Source organism: Engystomops pustulosus, chromosome 1 (genome assembly GCF_040894005.1).
Source record: "Engystomops pustulosus chromosome 1, aEngPut4.maternal, whole genome shotgun sequence".
In the NCBI taxonomy this organism is placed as follows: domain Eukaryota; kingdom Metazoa; phylum Chordata; class Amphibia; order Anura; family Leptodactylidae; genus Engystomops; species Engystomops pustulosus.
The window spans coordinates 203,460,421-203,481,896 of NC_092411.1; the positions used below are offsets into that span (position 1 = coordinate 203,460,421).

The window sequence follows — 21,476 nt, forward strand, 5'->3', positions numbered from 1 at the left end:
TTATTCACATATTTATATATGTTTTAGCATTTATTATTCTTTATTTTTATTATCATTATTTTTTAGATATTATTAACTGCAGCTTTTACACTTAAAGCTCATTTACATGATCTTTTTTTGCCTACTGTTACGCTGCATCAGTGCATTTATATACACATATACATTCATTCTAATGTATTAAGTACAATTAATTCTTTTACTGTTTTTAATCTATGTTAGTGTTGCATCTTTGTAGTCCAAATAGTTGTTATATAATAAAGATGTATCATGACACACGCCTATCTCTTTAGTTGAATATACAGTCTTGATTTGTCAGAATTATCTGCATGCATCTTATCTTGTTTTTCACATAGTTGTTGATTGTATATTTGGGACCCAGGACATTTTCACAAGGTGCCGGTCACATTGTATGAGGGAAATATCTGGAATAGATAATGCTTAGTGGATTTATTAATTATCGCAGTTAGAAAGTTGGGAAATGGGAATTAGAATGGAGCTTATTAAATGTAGGTTTATTAGCACAGGATCAAGATATGTAATGCTTTACAAATTTAATGCAGTGCCTCTTTCTGTTTAAAAAGTTTTGTGTTTCCAGTTTTTAACCCGGTTTCCCCCTTCAAAAGCCATAACTTACATGCTTTGTTGGTGCTGGCACTGTGCAGTTCAAATGACACATGCTCTTTACTTTTTCAAACACTATGCTCATGGAGAAATCAAATTTATGGAACTTTGTTATGTTGTAACCCTTTATAAAATTTTTCATCTTTTGGAAAAAAAATTATTTTGGATTTCTTACACTGAGGTGTATAAAATGTCGTCTTATGTAGGGTGAACTCATGCTTTCATGGATATAATTTTTGAAACTGCAACCTTTTGATGACGCTTTATTCAAATTTTAATGGCTATTGGACACTTGGACCTCTTTTAAGGCTTTCACCATATGATAGATTTTGATAGATCATGCATTTTGAGATGCCGTAAATCAGATTCTTTTTATTTATTGCTATGTTTATTATAGGAAAATTGGTGTGCTTTGAATTTTTGGGCATTTAATTTTGTTCATTTTTTAAAACTTTTTAAGATGCTTAAAATCAAAGTTGTGTAAATACTCATACAACATACTGTGATACAATTGTGTTACGTTTAATTGTAAAAATAATGCTCCCCTATTACCGCCTGTCTTTAATAGGCTATAATAGTGACATTTGAAAGACTGCCATTGGAGCTTCATTGCTTCCTCTATTTATGGCCACATAACTCATATTGAAAAGTTATTGCTTTAGGGAGATTTTTGTCCCTTTGAGATATGGGAATATACAGATAATAATAGTGTTGCACTAAATCTGAGCAAGAACTCAATATGAATTGGGTACTGGAGATACATTGTACTGAATATTAAATGATGCAACTTACATCATATATTACAGTACATTTTGTTTCACAGATAACAAATCAGTATGGGTCCACTGCATTGTTGCCACTATTCGCTTTAAAAACGTAATCATCGTGCAGCAAGCTCACTGAACTGTATTGCAGAGCCTTGTATTTCTTCACTTCAAGCTCTATTGCCCAGGTGGATATAGCAAATGTGTATCCATCTATATTGAAATTTATTGGCTATATTCTCCTGGGTAGAAGGACCTAAGGGGATGTTATTAGAGTCAGTATGAAGGCTATAGCTTGAACATGAAGGTAATAAGGGCTGGTCGTGTAAAGACAAGTGGACAGATATGACGTTGCTTTCTTTATGAGAAGGAAGCAGAGTAAATGAGGAGAAAGAGACATGGGGTACTGAGTGTTTGCAGACATAGGGGTGCTGTGCGTATGATGAGAATGGGATAATGTACTGAGTGTGTTCAGAAGAGGACAACATGGGGGTGCTCAGTATGTGAGGACAAGGCAGAAAAGAGGTGATGACTGTGTGAGGAGGAGTACATGGGAGTGCTTACTATGTGGGAAGAGGGCATAGGCTTGCTGACTTTAGGAGGAGGAGGGGGGCTTGGGGTTTGGGTGCTATGTTTCTCTCTCTCAGTGAGAGGAAAAGGGACATGAGGGTAAAGGTTGTGGAAATAGGATGCAGGTTATGTGAGTGAGGAGGACATGAGCTTACTTTGTGAGAAGTGGGAAGATATGGGGGTGTTGGTTATATATTAATACACAGTATATACAATATTATACTTGTATTCTTGTGTATAGAAAGTGGTATTAAAGTAGTTATATTCTTGTACATAGCAAGCAGTATTATAGTAGTAATATTCTTGTATATAGCAAGCAGTATTATAGTTGTTATATTCTTGTACATAGCAAGCAGTATTATAGTATATATGTAGTTGGGCACATGGGGGGAAGCAGTATTATGGTAGTTATATTCTGATTTCATTGCTATGTTGACTTACCTATGTGGGTGTTAAGGAAACCATGACGTTTAGGACCCCTGAAGGGTACGCAAGGTCACTTAATTATCCTTTTTAGACACTCCCAGAATGCACGTGTTCTGAGAGACAAAGGAAGTGATTTAAAGTTGCCCACACCATTTCTGGATATGGCACAACAAAAACTCACAACTGTGACTGGCTATAAGACTGTGTGGTGGAACTTCAAGATTTAAAGGGCCAGTGCACAGGTGATTGGCGCTGGCCACATCCGGGAAAGCCCTACAGTGTATCCTGCGTTCCTGTGTACCCTGGGTTCCTGTGTATCCTGCGTTCTTGTGTATCCTGCGTTCCATTCCAGTGTGCCAGTCCATTCCTTTATTTCTGATCCGTGTGCCAGCTCCTGCTATTCCTGATGTGAGTCCTAGTGTGCCTTCCTGTGCTGTTCTCCCACTGTCACCTCGAGTACAGACTCCTGCATTGGTACTTTGGCTGCCACCGCGGGCTAGTCGGTGGAACGACCTGGTGGTACCCCACCACAGCAAGACCATCCCGCTTTGCGGCAGGCTCTGGTGAAGACCAGGTGCCACTTAGACTCCGGTCCCAGGTGTCGGCTAGTACCATCTCCCGTGGTGGTCCAGAGGGTCCACAGACTCAGAGCCCTGACAGTAAGATCCAGACATGGACCCTGCGAAGGAGCCATGTTAAAATACTGGCTGAACTTTCTGGTGTTGTAGGACGGCAGTCGCAGCAGATTGCTGCCATAGGAGAACTTTTAGGCCAAGTCGCTTCTGCTCCCAAACAGCTGCTTTATTCCCAGCCTCAGCATCCGGCTCCTGTGACTACTCCTGCGGCAGTTCCAACGTCTACCTCTGCGACTTCTCCCGTCATCCCGGCTAGTCCACGGCACCCTAGGACTATCTATGCCTAATAAATACGATCCCAAACTGTGCAGAGGTTTCATCGAACAGTGCTCGCTGCACATAGAGTTAATGCCATCCCAGTTTGTCAGCGAGCGCTCCAAGGTGGCGTTCATCATCAGCCTCCTCTCAGGAAAGCCATGGCCTGGGCTACTCCTTTGTGGGACAGGAACAATCCAGCTACGGCCACCCAAACTACTCTCCGGTCTGTGTTTGAGGAACCCGCACAATCCTCCTCAGCAGAAACAGCGCTACTGAACTTATGCCAAGGAGACTCATCTGTGGGTGAATATGCTGTGTAGTTCCGCACCTTGGCATCTGAACTTTCTTGGAACAACGCGGCCTTATGTGCAACTTTTAAGAAGGGAATGTCCTCACAGGTTAAAGATACATTGGCTTCCCGTGATCTGCCCGCTACTCTTATGTCTTATCACCTTGGCCACTCGGATAGACGTGCGGTTCTTGGAATGAGCTGAAGAGTTGCGGCATGAGGACTTATGCCTGGGAAGTGTTCCAGATGTTTCTAAGAAAACCTCTGCTTGTACTGTGCCAGTCCCAAGCACCTCATCGGGACTTGTCCAGTCCATCCCTAATGTCCTGGAAACGCCAGCACCTAGGGCTTCCTTAGGTGTGAATTCAGCTTCTCCAAGCCTGACTGTTCCAGTCCTCCTCGGTGTCGGTACCGGCTCTCCCGTGCAACTCTCAGCATTTCTGGACTCTCGTGGGGAACTTTGTGGATGCCACTCTGGCACCAAATTCCGGTGGTTCCCTTAAGTCACTTCTGGTCATTTCTTCAGTAAGTGGACAGCTTCTTTCCAATCCAGTCCGGTACCGCACGGAACCCATTCGCCTTCAAGTTGGAGTTCTACACCAAGAAAGACTGGTCTACTATGTCCTGCCTCACTCCACATCAGCTCTTCTTCTGGATCTTCCTTGGCTTCAATTCCATGCTCCATTCCTCAGTTGGAAGACTGGTGAGATCCTGCATTGGTCCTGAATGCCAATATCGATACATGGTGGCACCACTTCCGGTCCTGACCTTTTCTGTGTCTTCCAAGTCTCTGGAGGGTCTACCAGCTTGTTACCGGGATTTTGAAGATGTTATCGCTAAGAAACAAGCAGAGACTTTTCCACCGCATTGGATCTCCTTCCAGGTGCCAGTCTTCCCAGAGGTTGTGTATATCCGCTTTCTGTTCCCGAGATGGCTGCCATGTCCGAATACATCAAGGAGAACCTTCAGAGAGGTTTCATGCACAAGTCCTCCTCTCCAGCTGGCTCAGGTTTCTTCTTTGTCAGCAAGAAGGACAGCTCCTTATGTCCCTGTATAGAATATCGCAGGCTGAACAATATCATGGTTAAAAACCGTTTCCCACTGCCGTTGATTACGGAACTCTTTGATCACCTACGCGGTTCCCGAGTGTTCTCCAAGCTGTATCTCTGGGGGGCTTACAATCTCATCTGGATCCGCAAAGGTGACAAGTGGAAGACGTTGTGTAATACCCGTGACGGGCACTTTGAATATTTAGTAATGCCCTTTGGACTGTGTAACGCCCCTGCTGTCTTTCAGGAATTTGTTAACGACATTTTCCGGGACCTTCTCTATAGATGTGTCGTGGTCTACCTGGAAGACATCTTGGTGTACTCTCCAGACCTTGTATCCCACCTGACACACGTACGTCAAGTTCTTGGTCAACTTCGTGCCAATCATCTCTACACCAAGCTGGAAAAATGCCAGTTTCACCAGCACAGCCTTCCATTCCTCAGTTATATAATTTCCGGCAGAGGCCTCCAGATGGATCCCACAAAACTGTCTGCAGTTCTTCAGTGGCCATGCCCAGAAGACCTCCCAGCCATACAGAGGTTCCTGGGTTTTGTGAACTATTATCGACAGTTTATTCCCCATTTCTCCTGTTAAGGAGATCGCACTTGTTTCGGACTCCATCTTGACTACTGTCCGACATCTTAGATACAGCGGCCATGTTCCCTGACCACTGTCCAGTTAATGTCATGATTCAAACTTCATTTTATGTAACCTGTTTGCTGGCCTGTCAGCTAATACCCTTTGACATTTAATGAGAAGCCAGTCTGTCCTCGATGCTGCATGATATTATGATTCTGGAGTCCACTTATCTCCGTCTCAGGAAATTAGTATAAACAATATCTGTGTACAAGGTCTCTGAGAACTGAGCACAATTAATTATTTTTTTTTCCCCAGAATGTGCTGATGACCAATAACTTTACAGTATACTATTCACGCCTACTCTTCTGTCTGTGATATTATGATTTTGAGATATTAAACGGGAGAAGATCTTGACATACACTAAGAGACTGACGTGTGTCTTAGTTTTTATGTTCAATCATGAAAGGGTTAATTAGGACTCACCTTACAAAAGTCAAGAGGGCTGTTGGGGCCCTGCATAAAAATCCCTATCAATTGGCATCCCTTTTTGTTGGGGGGGGGCTTAGGAGGGAGCAACAACAACACCGAGGCAGCCTACGTGAAGGGTCCCTACCAGCTTGGTGAACAGAACTAACCAGAGAGCTCTCAGGGTAAGCTGTTTTTTTGTCTACCTTGATATGTCACTTCTGGTTCAGTAATTGGATGGACCGGGTAAGACTGTTTCTAGGTTATATATTTGCCACTGCAAAGAATCACTTTGTAAGGTGATTGGACAGAGATTGGACAGAGACTGGACAGTGACGGATGGTTAGACAGTCTGTGATGTTAGCTGAAGCTGTGAGGCGGGAAGTAGTAACCCATAGATGTCTGCAATGCTAGAGTGGGAGATATTCTGTTGTGATAGTCAGATTATCATAGTGTCTGGGATACTGTTTGTTTGGGACTGGTTTTTCCCAGAGAATGTGACAGAGTTCAGATTGCGGAGACCCACGCCGATCAGGTGAGTGCTAGACTTTCTTTGGGAGTCTGAGCGGTCTTGTGTGACTGTGAGAACTAGTGGAGGACAGCAGCATGTTTTAGTCAGTCTGGAAGACAGTGACTTGGTATAGAGTCAGTCTAGTCAGGCAGTGGCTTGGTGTAGCATCCTTTGTGAGATATTCGCTGGTTGCTAGTTTCTTTGTTAGTCAATAAATCGAGATGTTGGCATACGCTGAATCTTTTGGGATGTGTCCCTGTAACGGTATCATAGTTGTAGATACAGACAGCTAGGCAGAGTGAATTGGAATTGAGCCAAGTGCGTTGCATGCAGACAAAGGGACAAGGGACGTGTTTTTCACATGAAGGGGAAAGATGCACAGACAGTTGTTTGTTGAGTTAAATAGGACTGATGGAAAAGTGCAAGTTGACATGATCGGACATAAGGGCTTGTAGTTTTGTGTTTGAAGTGAAAAGTAATATTGAAGGTTTGAAGGTTTTTGGATGTTTCAGATGATCTGATGATTGTACAAGTGAGAAAACTTGATCAGATTTGCAAACAGACACTTAGAGCCTCTGACTTTGACGGACGGACGGACCAGGACAGAGTGACAGGAATCCTTCAGAGTGCCCAATGAAGAAAGAGACAGGCGATAAGAGACAAGTTTTTGATGTGGAAAGAATTTGAGAAAAAGAGATTTAATTATATTTTTTAGGGAGAGAAAAATGGCCCCTGTATTGCAGACTCCACCCCTGTATCTGGTGGTTAGAGAAGATGACACGCCCTACCATCCTTCAGTGGCGGCCACCTTAAGTTATATTCCCTTCAAGTCCCTGAAAGTTGATTGCCTATGACTCTACTCTGTTGGCAGCCATAAAGGCTGGTTGAGGATAGTAACTGAACCCCCCCTCGGGATTCTGAGCAGACGTTTGAAAACAAATGCCGGCTGGTGATATTTCACCGTTTCAGGCGTCTCCTAGGGGTCTTGGAGTGTGGGATGTTGTTTGTTTGAGTTTTATTAAAATTTATTTGATCCCGACAATTAGAGAAAAATTACTATAAAAAGTGTTGCAATGTCTCTGGTACCTGATTTCTGGCATTTAAGGGGTTAACAAAAGGGTGGGGGCTGTTGGAGCTGCGTTTTGTTTTGTGAAGACATGTAAATGGCCTTGACCCTGAAGTTCTCCAAAAGTCTAGGGCTCTGCCTGAGCTGTGTTATCAGTGTGTGCTCTGTTCTGACCTTGACGCTTACAGTAAGCTGAAGTTGTTTACAGAAGGGGGAAGATCGCTGCGTTTAGAGTTCTCCCTGACAATCTAAAAAAAAAAAGGAGGCTCGAAGGAATTTGATTGTGGAACAAGAATACAGTATGATGTGATGTCCTCCTGTGTAACCCGACAAACAGACTAAGCAAGAACGAGCCCCCCGACTGTATTACAGAGCCTATGACTGACTTTTGTTCCTTTTTGATTAGAAAACTAACATAAGTGTACCTGGATTTTGTTGAAATGTTGAAGTCTGGCCAGAAGTTTATAGATAGTTAAGAGAATCCTATATGTCTGGATGAGATAAAGCGGAGACGCACACGGTAATGGAAGAGTTCCCTGGGAACGGTTTGCAGCTTTGGGACACATGGGGAATGACCTGAGAGTGTAGCGTACATCTGTTTTGTAATGGGTTGTTACCAAAGGTGGTAACGGACTGGAGACATCTCTACCAGACTTGCGTACACAGGAACTGATAAGATTGTGACTGAAAGCCAGAGGGAAACAGAGACCAGTTTCACAGACCACAGCAAAGTGAGACTGAGAGAAAGTTGCGGTCCACTGACAGCCCGACCAAGTGGGCGTGTTTCGACTGTGGGGAGGAGACATTACTATAGTGAGCAGCGGAGACGGCCCCAACAGGGCGGGAAAAGGGGGGTGGTAACGGACAGGGATGTCAGCGAGAACAGTCCCCATTCTGAACGCCCCCCCCCAAACAGAGTTAGTGCCTTTCATTGTAGAACTGATGTGTGATTCTCCCCTGCTAGCCCGATGATGATTTTAACCCATTCTCAGTCAAGACAAAGACCCAGAAAGAACAGCCGGATACTTGTAGGATGGTCCATGATCTCCAAGCTGCTAATGAGTTTACTGAAGCCCAATGGTCCCTAGCCCACACTGGCAGCAGTCCCCGAGAGTGACATATTATTCACTGTTATTGATTTGGCAAATGTTCTCCTCTCTGTGCCCCTACCTGAAGATTGCCAGTACCTCTTTGCCTTTACCAGTTCAGTATTCCAGTGTACCTGATGTAGATTCCCACAAGGGGGGTAAAACTCACCCAGCCAATACCCCACGGCCCTACAGGGAGTAGACTGGCAGACTAGCCCCTTACTGGATGTTCTCCTTTTCAGTATGCGGATGACCTACTGTTTTTGTTTGCCAGGATGCATTTATTGACCTTATATGTTTTCTGTTCCAGAAGGGTTGCAAGGTTTCCAGAGACAAACTCCAGTGCTGCCAGGAGAAGGTGGTCTTCCTAGGCCACTGCTTCTTAGCCACAGGCAGATACCTGACAGAGGAAATAAAGCTGGCAGTCCAGAATGTGCCCCTGTCCTGAGGCTCTAAGCCTCTTCACATGTTTCTAGGACTGGCCAGCTCCTGCAGGCCTGGGATAAGGTCTGCTGTCCCCAGCCTAATGCTGCCCCTTTATTACTGCATTGCCTCTTCCCCATTTGCCTTTAGTCAGGAGGCAATTGATGCATTCCATAGCCCTAAGCTGGCAAATCCTGTCTGCCCCGGTTCTAGGCACATCCTATTGGATAAGACCTTTTGCTTTATTTTGCACTTAGAATCTAGGCCACAGGTGTTCTAGCCCAGGAACGTGGTGGCATCCCCAGTGGCCCATTATTAGGCCCGGTTAGACTCAGTCGTGAGGGGAGCTCCTCATGTGTCAGTAGCTGCAGCCAGCAATCTGCTCAGCAAGGCCAGTGAGTTGATCATAGAGACCCTAGATCACTCAGTTGCAGTGCAAACCCCACATACCTTGCACAGTGTCCTCACCCAAGTACAGCCCAAGCATCTGAGCAAAGGCCAGACAGCTCAGGCTCCAGTGTGCACTCCTGATGCCCCAGGATACACTGATTAGGTGCACAGCTCTAAATCCTTCATTCTGTCGCCAGTCTTCCAGGATTCATAGGGGGGGAGAGAAGGGTGATTAACCCAGATGTTGAGTTTTTTCCTCATAGATGGTTCCAGGTCTGCAGGAGAAGACAGACGGTTCTACACTGGATATGCAGTGGTCAGTGGCGCACATGATGTAGTACAAGCAGAACCACTCCCTCCACACAGGTCAGCGCAGGAGGTGAAGTGATGGCACTCAGGGAAGTGCTACAGCTGGTGGAAGGTAAAAGGGCAAACATCTATACTCAAGGTATAGTTCTGGGGTCTAAACACGACTATGAACCCATATGGAAGGTAGAGATTTCATCACCTCTGCAGGGACCCCCTTTAAGCATGACACGTTGGTTAAAGAGCTCATGGATTCTCTCTTGCTTCCACAAGAGGTGGGGATAGTAAAAGTAAAAGCACACACAATTTGGTAACTCCACAAGCCAAGGGCAAGTATGTGGCTGACAGGATGGCGAAGACAGCTGCACAGATGGAGCCCAGAGACTGTCCTGAAGTCTCAACGGTGAGTTCTGAGCTAAAAGTTTGATCCACAGGTGCTCCAGTCCCTGGTGGCCCGAGAGTCATCAGAAGTGAAGTAAGTGTGGAGGAAAGCTGGAGCCCAGATGCCGATGGGACCTGGATGCTGGGAGAGAGGGTATGCCTGCCCAGAGCCCTGCACCCGACAGTAAGACAAGTAGCCCACGAACACACACACTTATCCAAAATGGCCATGCTAGTGCTCATAAACCACCAGTGGTTTGCTCTGGGCGTTACTACCCCTGTCACTAGACTAGTGAAAGCCTTTATAGTCTGTGCCCGCCACAGCCCAGTGGTAAAGTCCCCACAGAAGGTGACACCCAAGCTGCTGTATCCCTTCCAAAGACTGCAGATGGATTTTATCCAGCTACCAAAAAGTGGTACGTAGGAATACGTGCTTGTGTGCATTGATCTCTTTCCAGGGTGGCCAGAAGCTACTGCCAGATCTGCAGCCAAGATGTTGGTGAGTGAGATTTTTCTGCAGGTTTGGACTTCCAGAAACCGTAGAGTCCGGTCGCAGAACCCACTTCACTAGACAGGTAAAGTCTGAAACCTTGTCCCTCCTGGGTGTAGAACAGGCCCTTGCCCTTCCCAAGTTGGTGGTGCGTTTGAGATACTTTAAACGGCACTCTTTAGTTAGAGATCCGGAAGGCCATGGAAGAAACAGGGAAACCATGGCGTGCTTTCTTGCTGCCCACCATTCAGTTAGGACCACCCCCAACAGAAAGATGGGATTGTCCCCCTTTTAAGTACTTTTTGGCTGTGCACCCAGGCTAGGCCTCTACTTCCCACAGACCCTAAAGCTGATGGCAGGAAACAAGGTGGAACATGCCACACGGTTGAGCCAAGCCTTGAAAAAGGTCGGCAAAAGTGTTTCTGATTCCTTTTTCAGATCCAGACAGAGACCTCAGGACGCATAACCTGAAGCCTGGAGACTACGTGGTGGTAAAGAGACACCAGAGAGAGAGAGTCTGGAGCCTCGCTACGATGGTCCTTTCCAAGTCCTGCTGACCAGTGCCACGTCTGCTTCCACGCTTTCTATTGCAAACTTACTTATTCTTCTTGTTAGCTGGTCTCTTCTGACTGACTGTATGCTCAGGGACACCCCAACCATGACTATCACTGTAACTACAGAGCTGGCCAGGATGCCACCATGGTAGGAGACTTTACCTACGGTTGGTACAACACAACAATGACCTTCTTTAACATTGACAGCACAGGTAACCCTGTATTAGCAGTGCCTGATGTGTACTGGATTTTTGGGGATAGGATAGTCAGGTCAGGCCTAGAGGCTGGGAAGGTGAGTGTACAGTGATAACATTTGTGCATTCCTTCCTTGTGATCCCCAGGGATAAGGTTGATAAGACACATAAAGAAAAGGTGGAGAATCCCAAAGGATTCTGGAGGTCTGAGAGAAGCACCTAGATGACAACGTTTATATAGATACAGTGGGAGCACCAAGGGGGATCCCAGATGAGTACAAGGCCCACAATCAGATATGGGCAGGACTAGAGTCCATTATTACCCAGATAGCTATGAGCAAAGATGTTGGTTGGGTTAACTGTTTTTATTGTAATCAACAGAGATTTGTGAATTATATCCGAGATGCATCCCAGAACCGCATGGCTTTGGACATGATCCTTGCTGAGGAGGGAGGAGTCTGTAAGATGGTGGGAGTGGCCTGTTGCATGTACATCCCAGATGACATCGCCCCCTATGGATCCATTACCCATGCTCGGGAAAAGATTGAAGGACTGTCCAGGGAACTCAAGAGAAACTCTGGGGTGGACACTTTGTCCTTCACTTTGTGGTTGGGGGATTGGAAGGGTTTCCTTTAAATGGGAGTGATATTGGGGATTGTGATTTTGCTCTTGTCACTTATTGCGTGTTGTGTGGTCCCCCTCATTGAGTCCACCATGTCCCAGATGGCCGTCCAAGCGGTAAGAACCAGGAAAGCAGAAGTGCCCGGAGCGGAGGATGATGCTGCTTGTTTACAAACCTATGAACTATGGGAACTCAGTGATGTGATTTGAGTGTGCAGGCCTGTAACCCCTGAGTGACTGGCCTCCAGGGGATCTGGTGAAGAGTTAACAAGTCCAGCAGGTACGGGCTTAGCCTACCTGTGGGTACCTGGAGCTTGAGGAGGTCGCACTTGTTTCGGACGCCATCTTGACTACTGTCCGCCATCTTAGATACAGCGGCCATGTTCCCTGACCACTGTCCAGTTAATGTCATGATTCAAACTTCATTTTATGTAACCTGTTTGCTGGCCTGTCAGCCAATACCCTTTGACATTTAATGAGAAGCCAGTCTGTCCTCGATGCTGCATGATATTATGATTCTGGAGTCCACTTATCTCCTTCTCAGGAAATTAGTATAAACAATGGGGCAGATTTACTTACCCGGTCCATTCACGATCCAGCGGCGCTGGATTCGGGTCCGGCCGGGATTTATAAAGGCAGTTCCTCCGACGTCCACCAGGTGGTGCTGCTGCAGTGAAGTTCCCTGGAACGCACTGGAATACACCGAGCCGGGCTGAGTGAAGGTAGGTGCAAGCTCCGCGGTACATTTTTTGTTTTAAATGCGGCGGTTTTTCCAAATCCGTCGGGTTTTCGTTCGGACACGCCCCCCGGTTTCCATTGCGTGCATGCTGCCACCGATCGGAAATATTCAGGTAACACGTCGGGAAAACGCGAATCGGGCCCTTAGTAAATGACCCCCAATATCTGTGTACAAGGTCTCTGAGAACTGAGCACAATTAATTATTTTTTTTCCCCAGAATGTGCTGATGACCAATAACTTTAAAGTATACTATTCACGCCTACTCTTTTGTCTGCGATATTATGATTTTGAGATATTAAACGGGAGAAGATCTTGACATACACTAAGAGACTGACGTGTGTCTTAGTTTTTATGTTCAATTATGAAAGGGTTAATTAGGACTCACCTTACAAAAGTCAAGAGGGCTGTTGGGGCCCTGCATAAAAATCCCTATCACTCCACTCTGGTGTCGCCCATCGCGGCACTCACCAAGAAGGGTGCCAATCCACGTGCCTGGTCTCCTACAGCTGAAGAGGCCTTCTCTAGATTGAAGTCCGCTTTTGCCTCAGCTCCAGTACTCACTAGGCCTGATACAAACAAACCTTTTCATCTTGAGGTGGATGCGTCCTCTGTAGGAGCTGGAGCGGTGCTCACCCAGAGAGGGCCCAAGGGCTGAACTTCAACATGCGGCTTCTTTTCCAAGACCTTTTCTCCAGCTGAAAGAAATGATTCAATTGGAGACAGAGAGCTGTTGGCCATCAAACTTGCTCTGGAAGAATGGCAGTATCTTCTGGGGGGTGCTCTCCATCCCATCATTATGAAGAACATTTTGGATCGGACTCTCCTCCATAGGTTTCTTGGGATCAAGAATAAGAGGGGTAGGCCTAAAGGGGGGGCACTGTCGTGGGCACCCGTGCTCCTCTCTGCTGCCCTGGCCCCGTTCCCGCTGCCATGGACTTACCTCTCCACACTCCCACCATGACTAGGGCCGCAGGCGGCCCCGCTCCCTAGGCGCGTGCACGGCGGTACTATAAGATTTAAAGGGCCAACGCATCGGTGCTGGACACTTCCGGGAATGCATTTAATCCAGCGGCTCTTCATTCCCCGCCGGATCTTCAAGCCATTTCTATGCAGTGAAAGCCCTCCTGTGTATCCTGCTTTCCTGTGTATCCTGCTTTCCTGTGTATCCTGCGTTCCTGTCCAGTGTGCAAGTCCGTTCCTGTGTTCCTGATCCATGTGCCAGCTCCTGATATTCCTGACGTGAGTCCTAGTGTGCCTTCCTGTGCTGTTCTCCTGCTGTCACCTCAAGTACAGACTGTCTCCTGCATTGCTACCTTGGCTTACACCGCAGGCTAGTTGCACCTGTGGAAAGACCAGGTGCCACTTAGACTCCGTTCTCAGGTGTCGGCCAGAACCATCTCCCGCGGTGGTCCAGAGGGTGAACAGACTCAGAGCCCTAACAAGGGGAATACGTAGCCTCCTGGATCACATTGATACGAAACCTGACCCATTTGCTATGGCTCCATAAGGCTAATTACTATGAGGCTGGGGAGAGGTAAGGGATATGGGTGGCTTGATGAACAGGACAATATCTGGCCTTTGAATCTCCCTTGTACCTATATGTTCATCACAGTGGGTTTGTGCTTAATTTATTGTTTTATTGCTTTTGCAATATGCTTTATATGCATTTTAGCTCGAATATCAAAAAGTTATGTTTTCATTGAACTAACAGTGTGAAAACTCAAACTAATAGTGCAGATTCCACCTTCCTCATTTTACAGTGCCTATGACATGGTGCCAATTTTAATTTTTGTTTCCAAGGCCACCTTAAGGAGGAGTCTGCTCCTCACAATTAGAAGACAAGTTTATCAAATAATATCTTATAAAAAAGGAAACACAAGGAAATACCTGATGTTGTTGACTGTACAGTCATGACTTGATTTCCATCTTCTCCATTTCCATGAGTTGCTATATTTTTGTAAACAGGAAAGCACATTGTCAGTAACAAGAATTGCAATAAAATCTAAGAAAACACAGTTAAAGATGATCTCCTGTACACAACTGCAGCCATAATAGCATACTAACTACAGACAGTAAAGAAACACAAAGAAGTCTGATGCATCCCTACCACAGCAGAAAAACAAAGCTTGATGTTTCTTTTTTCACTCACTTAACATAACACCATCCTGGGACAGGAAAGCACTATTTACATTTGGGTGGTTGAATTTGTAAAGAAACTCTGTGAGTTCTGTTTTTGTGTATGCCATGGCTTCCTTTATATTAATCTTGTTGACTTGTGAGATACATTTGTAGAGTGAGTTCGTGAAAAAATGGCAAAAAAAATTTAGTCAATGCACTAATAGTCCTAAACATTTACCATTAGAGTCTATTTGCATCTTAGCTTTATTTGCAGCTGAAATGTCCTATGCCACATTTACTGAAGGTTTTAGGCCACTTTAAGGCTGTTTTCCAACTCCTCTGTGTCCATGGTAAAAGGGGACATGGCCATTTCAGAAAATAACATATGCATCAGAAAATGTACTATTATAGTGCAGCAAACTAGACCAACTAATAGGAGGTGCTAAGTACAACTCACCAGTCTTATACTGCACCAGATTAATTATCCAGCATTAGGCACAAGTCTAACTGCATACACTCAAGTATTAGCCAAGGCCCCTAATTTTACTATCAAAATCTGGGAAAACCTATGGACTCGAGTATAAGACTAGGGTAGGAAATGCATTGGTCACAGCCTCCCAGTATATAGCCAGCAAGCCCCCTGTAGTATAAAGCCAGACCCCTGTAATATATAGCCAGACATCCCCCTATAGTATATAACCAGCCAGATCCCTGTGGTATATAGCCAGCCAGACCCCTGTGATATATAGCCAGACATCCTCCAGTAGTATATATCCAGGCAGCCCCCTGTAGTATATAGCCATCCCCCTGTAGTATATAGCCAGCCCTCTGTAGTATATAGCCATCCCCCTGTGGTATATATCCAGACAGCTTCCTGTAGTATATAGCCAGGCATCCATTGTAGTATATAGCCAGGTAGCCCCCTGTGGTATATAGCCAGCCAGCCCCCTGTTATATAAAGCCAGCCAGTCCCCTGTGGTATATAGCCAGACAGACCCTTGTTTGCCAAGCACATAAAAAATAAACTTACATACTCACCTCAGGTGGTCCTAATGCTCGTCGCGGCTCCCCGATGTTCCCGTCCTCCTGGCTTTTCTTCTTTCTTCTCTCTGCCATAACAGCCGGCAGAGACGCGCACACTATGACGTAATCAGCTGTACCGCTGTTCGCCAGAGCACATGGTTGTGTCTCTGCCAGCTGTTACAGCAGAGACGAGAAGCCACCGGGAGCCGCACAGAGCATCGGGAGCTGTTCCGAGCATCAAGGGTGCCAGAAGGTGAGTATGTAAGTTTATTTTTTTTATAGACTCATGTATAAGCCGAGGTGGGGTTTTCAGCACAATTTATACAGTAGAGTAATCTGGCACAGCAAAGAACAATCTAGTTGTACTCTGCACTGGTCTAAAGACCAACATATTAATATATGTATTTTGTAGTTGAACATTTGTAGGTGGGTGTAATAAAATAAATAGCTTGGCTTCTACACATCACATTTACAAACACTAAATGAAATAAATTACTGCAAATTTACAGACAAAAAGAGAAGAAGGCTTCTAAAATAAATATTACAAGTCACATAATGACCAGAAAGTTTCTGTGTTATTTCTCCAGTACCCCTAAGACTAAGACTTAAGGTGCAAGGCAAATTTATTAATTATTATTTTGCCTTTTAAGAACATCTACCATAAGTTTACTGATGGTAGATCTGTCCTAATAAGAAGTTCCTGAGGACTTCCTTTAATGGAACTCTTTATGCTGCGAGTGTGGAAATATAGAGTTATAAAATAGTTATGTTAATTACCCTGGGGAACTTAGACTACATCACCCAAGCACCTAAAGCAGCCTCATATTTTAATTTATGCACTTGTCCCATTTTGTTGTCCCGTTTCCCGACATGTTTCATCTACTTGGCTTCATCTGCGGATAGAGGCTTAATTAACTTATGGGTTTAGAAAAACATTTACTTTTTGATTTGAGTCAGGGCAACTACGGAGTTGTGCAAGCACATTGAAACGTGTTGCTGTGTTCATTGCAGCTCTGGAAAGGGAATGCAATTTATATTATTTAATATATTCTAAGACTGAATTTGCACTTGTGATAAATGATAGATCTGAAGGCATAAAATTTGTAGGACTCCTGTATAGAGGACCCAAATCAATTAATGCTGTATTTAGCAATGGTTAGAATGCTCACAATAGCTCATTTCATGCACATAGGGGCAGATTTTAGTCTTAAAGGAGTACCATACCCATCCTATCTAATTATGATAGGTGTGGGGATGATTTATTGACATCTGTAGAGTTTTCTAAACATGCTCTGTGACCTCTGTAGAGGTCATTGTGCTGGAAAGGGAGTACATAAGTTGTGACATGTAGTGAAATGAGGTGTTATATTTCATTACATCATAACTGCTAAGTAAACATAATAGTGTACAGTTTACAGAGCAGGGAGTGTCAGTGGCAATGAAAACACCACAAAATATTCTTTTAAAATATATTTAACGTAAAAACTTAATTAAAACAATACATTTGGAATTACACATTTGGAGAAATTTATCAAACTGGTTGCAATAGAATTCTGACTTTATTTGCACCAAAAAATGTCTAAAAATGCTTTGCATCACATTCATTAATTATGACAAATGTGGCACGGTAGACTGGTCTAGTTAAACACTTTGATAAAGATAAAGTATAAGCTTTATACTGGACAGGCCAAGAGCTGAGATGAGACTTTAAAGTCTTAACCCGTTCACGACCCGTGACGTAATAGCACGTCACGGGTCGGCTGCGGGTGCATGGAGAGGGCTCACAGCCCCCAGTAGTATACAGCCTACCAGCACCCCTGAAGTATACAGCCTGCCAGCCCCCCTGAGGTATACAGCCTGCCAGCCCCCCTGAGGTATACAGCCTGCCAGCCCCCCTGAAGTATACAGCCTGCCAGCCCCCTTGAAGTATACAGCCTGCCAGTCCCCTTGAAGTATACAGCCTGCCAGTCCCCTTGAAGTGTGCAGCCTGCCAGCCCCCTTAAGTGTGCAGCCTGCCAGCCCCCTTAAGTGTGCAACCTGCCAGCCAACCTTAAAGTGTGCAGCCTGCCAGCCCCCTTAAAGTGTGCAGCCTGCCAGCCCCCTTAAAGTGTGCAGCCTGCCAGCCCCATTAAAGTGTGCAGCCTGCCAGCCCCCTTAAAGTGTGCAGCCTGCCAGCCCCCTTAAATTATACAGCCTGCCAGTCCTTAATATACTGCCAGGCACATTAAAAAAAAAAACCTTCTATACTCACCTACAGGCGGCTCCCTGATGCTCCATTCCCCGCGGCTCCCTGATGCTCCGTTCCCCGCGGCTGGTCTCCGGTCTTCTCTGTGTTGTATCAGCCGGCAGATACACGTCCACGTGATCTGCCGGCTGGCGCACAATATCATGCGACGGTGTCGCAGCCGATGACGTCATCGGCTGCGACACCGTCGCATGATATTGTGCGCCAGCCGGCAGATCACGTGGACGCGTATCTGCCGGCTGATACAACACAGAGAAGAGAGAAGACCGAAGACCAGCCGCGGGGAAGACAGAAGAGGAGCCGCCGAACATCAGTAGCCACGCGGACCATCGGGCCTCCGGAGGGTGAGTATGGAAATTTTTGTGTTTTATTGACTCGTGTATAAGCCGAGGGGAGGTTTTTCAGCACATTTTTTGTGCTGAAAATCTCGGCTTATACACGAGTATATACGGTAATTAATACCTTTAAAAAAATGATCTAAAAAGTGATTTAAAGATGGTGATGCTAAAATGAACAAAATTGTCTCCAAATTAGTTTTTATACAGTAAAATTGAATAAAATACACAAAACCCCCACATATTTGGTATCCCTGCATCCGTAACAATCTGCATAATAAAACAGAATTGTTATTGGACCTGCAAAATGAACCCCGTAAAAAAAACCCTCAAAAACGCTGTGAAAAAAAGATAATTTTCAATTAATACCCTTTAAAAAATGCTCTAAAAAGTGATTTAAAAAAGTTACGCACTCTAAAATATGACCATTAAAATATACTCGCAAAAAAAAACCCTAACCAGATTTGTAAGATGAAAAATAAAAAAGTTATCCATATGAAAGTTACATTTTTGCCTAATAACTTCTTATTCAGTAAAATGGGAAATGTTTTTTTAAAAAACCTATATAAATGAGGTCTTTTCGTAATCGTGGAGACCCATAGAATAAAAATAATATACTATCATTATGGTACGGTAAACGGCCAAAAAAAAAATACCAAAAAAGTCCCTAAAAAATTGATGATTTTCATTTCCTCCACCAACAAAGAGTTAATAAAATCTCACCAATTAGCTATAGATGCCCCAAAATTATGTACCAGAAAAGTGCATCTCATGTGGCAGAAAAATAAGCCCCTATAGGTCACAATAAAAAAAATTATAGCCTGTACAATGTGACATAGCAAATCTGATCTGCATGATCCCTTCTATGCCATGCCGTGTGCCCATACAGCAGGTTACCACCACATATAAGGTATCGGTGTACTCGGTAGAAATTGGGTGTCAAACTTTGTGGAGCCTTTTTTCATTTTATCCATTACTAATGTTTAATTTTCCACCCAAAATGAATGTATTGTCAAAAAAAATTACAATTTTTAGACCACACCTCCATTTTGTTTTAACCGCTATAAAACACCTAAAGGGTTAACAAACTTCTCAAAAATGGTTTTTCATACGTTGAGGTGTGTAGTTTCCATAATGCGTTAATTTATGATTCTAGCTATTATTTAGGCCTCTCACTGTCAATTAAAAGTTAAAAGTTGAGCAGGTCCATCTAAATATGAGTTTTGGTGATTTTCCCAAAAATTTGAAAAATGGCACCCAAATTCTGAGCCTCATAACATTCTAGTAAAATATGTGGAATCTTAAAAAACCATGCCAACATAAAGCAGACACTTGGGAAATGTAAGTTATGAATTTATTTGGGTGCTATGACTATCTGCGTCAAAAGTAGGGAATTTAGAACTTTGAAAATAAAGATTTTTTCCAAATTTTTTCCAAATTTAGTTTTTTTCATAACTAAACACAAAGGATTTCATCCAAATTTTTAAACTAATTTGAAGTACAATGTGTCACGAGAAAACAATCTCAAAATCCCCTGGATATCTCATAGCGTTCCAAAGCTATAACCACTTATAGTGACACAGGGCAGATTTGAAAAATGGGGCCGAGTCCTTAAGGCCAAAAGAGGCTGAGTCCCGTAGGGGTTAATAGATGTATATTTGTAAATGACCAAATTTCCCGTCCCCACACTAACACACACATTACAAAAAACATGAGGAAAATGTCCAACCCAATTTTGTGTTGTGTCTTTTTGGGTAAAAATATGACCTGTCAAGCATTATTATAGATATTCTCCACATCAATGTACATTCTTGCCTTCCTGTTTACCAAATGTCCTGTTGAAAGTTTTCTCCATACATGAATGTTGCTTTTTAATACTGAAATAGAAGAAAGAGGGAAACATTCCAGCTTAGAGAACTGGCAGTACTTAAGAGATTTTCTTTGAAGAGAAATTCATGAAGTAACAATGGAAGGAAAGGTAATCTGTAATGTGTGTTAGCAACGACGTGATATAAAGGACGTCTTTATTTTCCGGTTTACATTTGTGTTTAATTATCTATTTTGAGTCTATGGCTACAAGTAGTATATTCAGATAAAAGAGGAGCTGAACAATTCACTAAGTGCAAACAAGACATGTTACAGAATCCAATTTCCATACTTATTATGATTCACTTACAGATTGGTTTTCTAAAAAGGTTGTTTACATAAATGGATAATATAAGTGGACAGATGCCAATTAAATGGAAATCTCAAACCAGTACTTTAAGTTACATTAAAACAACTTTACAAAGAAAAGCATCATTGGAACAAAACAGAATGCTCCATGCCTACTCCACAGGGTCTTTCTACCACTCTTGTGAACCACTGTCCATTCTGTGCTCTAAATACCGGTATGCTACTTAAAAGCACAAAGTGCAACTATTAAGACCAATAGATCAATAAAATGCTGGTTAAATTGGAAAAATGGCTACCCAAAGGTACACAGAAGGAACTTGTATATTTTAAAAAGTTTGAAAGTAATGGAAATTTTCAACTAAAATAATCTGCTATGATACTAATAAAAACAATGATAATATAAAAGCCATCGACAAAGAATTTGATAAAAGAGAATTGAGAGCTCCCAGAGCATTACAATACCCAAGAGGTGCAGATGATAAGTTACACTCATGACTACTGCATGCATCCATGTATGAGGGGACCTTTTTTTGTGACTTTGAAAGGCGCCATATTTCTGTTACATAAATCTTAGTAAATAGATGGGAGGATGGACAAAAAAATAATATTCTGGCATTCATTTTTGTGTTTTAATTGTTATGCAAATCACTGCACATGTTAAATAACATTTATTTAACATGTCGCTATGATTACAGTGATACTTAATGTATAGGATTTTATATGTTTTGTAACATTTGAACCAAAATATTTTTCGAAAGAAATTATTTTATTTTGGGTTGTTATAGTCTAAGGACTTTTTTTAGCTAATGTACCCATTTTGTGGATTATTTTTAGCAGGATGAGATTGAATTTTTATTTATACTTGCTGCATATATTAAAATTGTTGATCTGTAATCTTTAAAAAAAATTATAAGGCAGGAATATAGAATTAATGGAAGTTTTTAAATATAAGTTTATTGTCTGTACTGTAAAAAAAACTTTCTTAGTTAGCATGCTAGGGGGGAATTTTGTGTTTTACTATGATGTTTGCGATGTGTTTGTTGCCCTGATTAAAAAAAACATTAAAAAGGCAAGGTGCAGTCCGGCATTTGTCATATTCAGTACTTCTGTTGTCAAGCATGAGTTTAGCAAACTGCTGTGCTCTGTGATTCTTGTATAAG

General features: G+C 43.4%; 1 protein-coding gene across 3 annotated transcripts in view; it reads right to left on the reverse strand.

The window, feature by feature from the left end:
• Positions 1–21,476, reverse strand: part of EMCN (endomucin) — an 85,821-nt gene that overhangs the window by 63,531 nt on the left and 814 nt on the right. For all 3 annotated transcript variants that reach the window (XM_072118471.1, XM_072118487.1, XM_072118479.1), the window contains exon 2: positions 14,308–14,367. In XM_072118471.1, the coding sequence (XP_071974572.1) occupies positions 14,308–14,367 (60 nt within the window). The remainder of the gene's footprint in view (positions 1–14,307; positions 14,368–21,476) is intronic.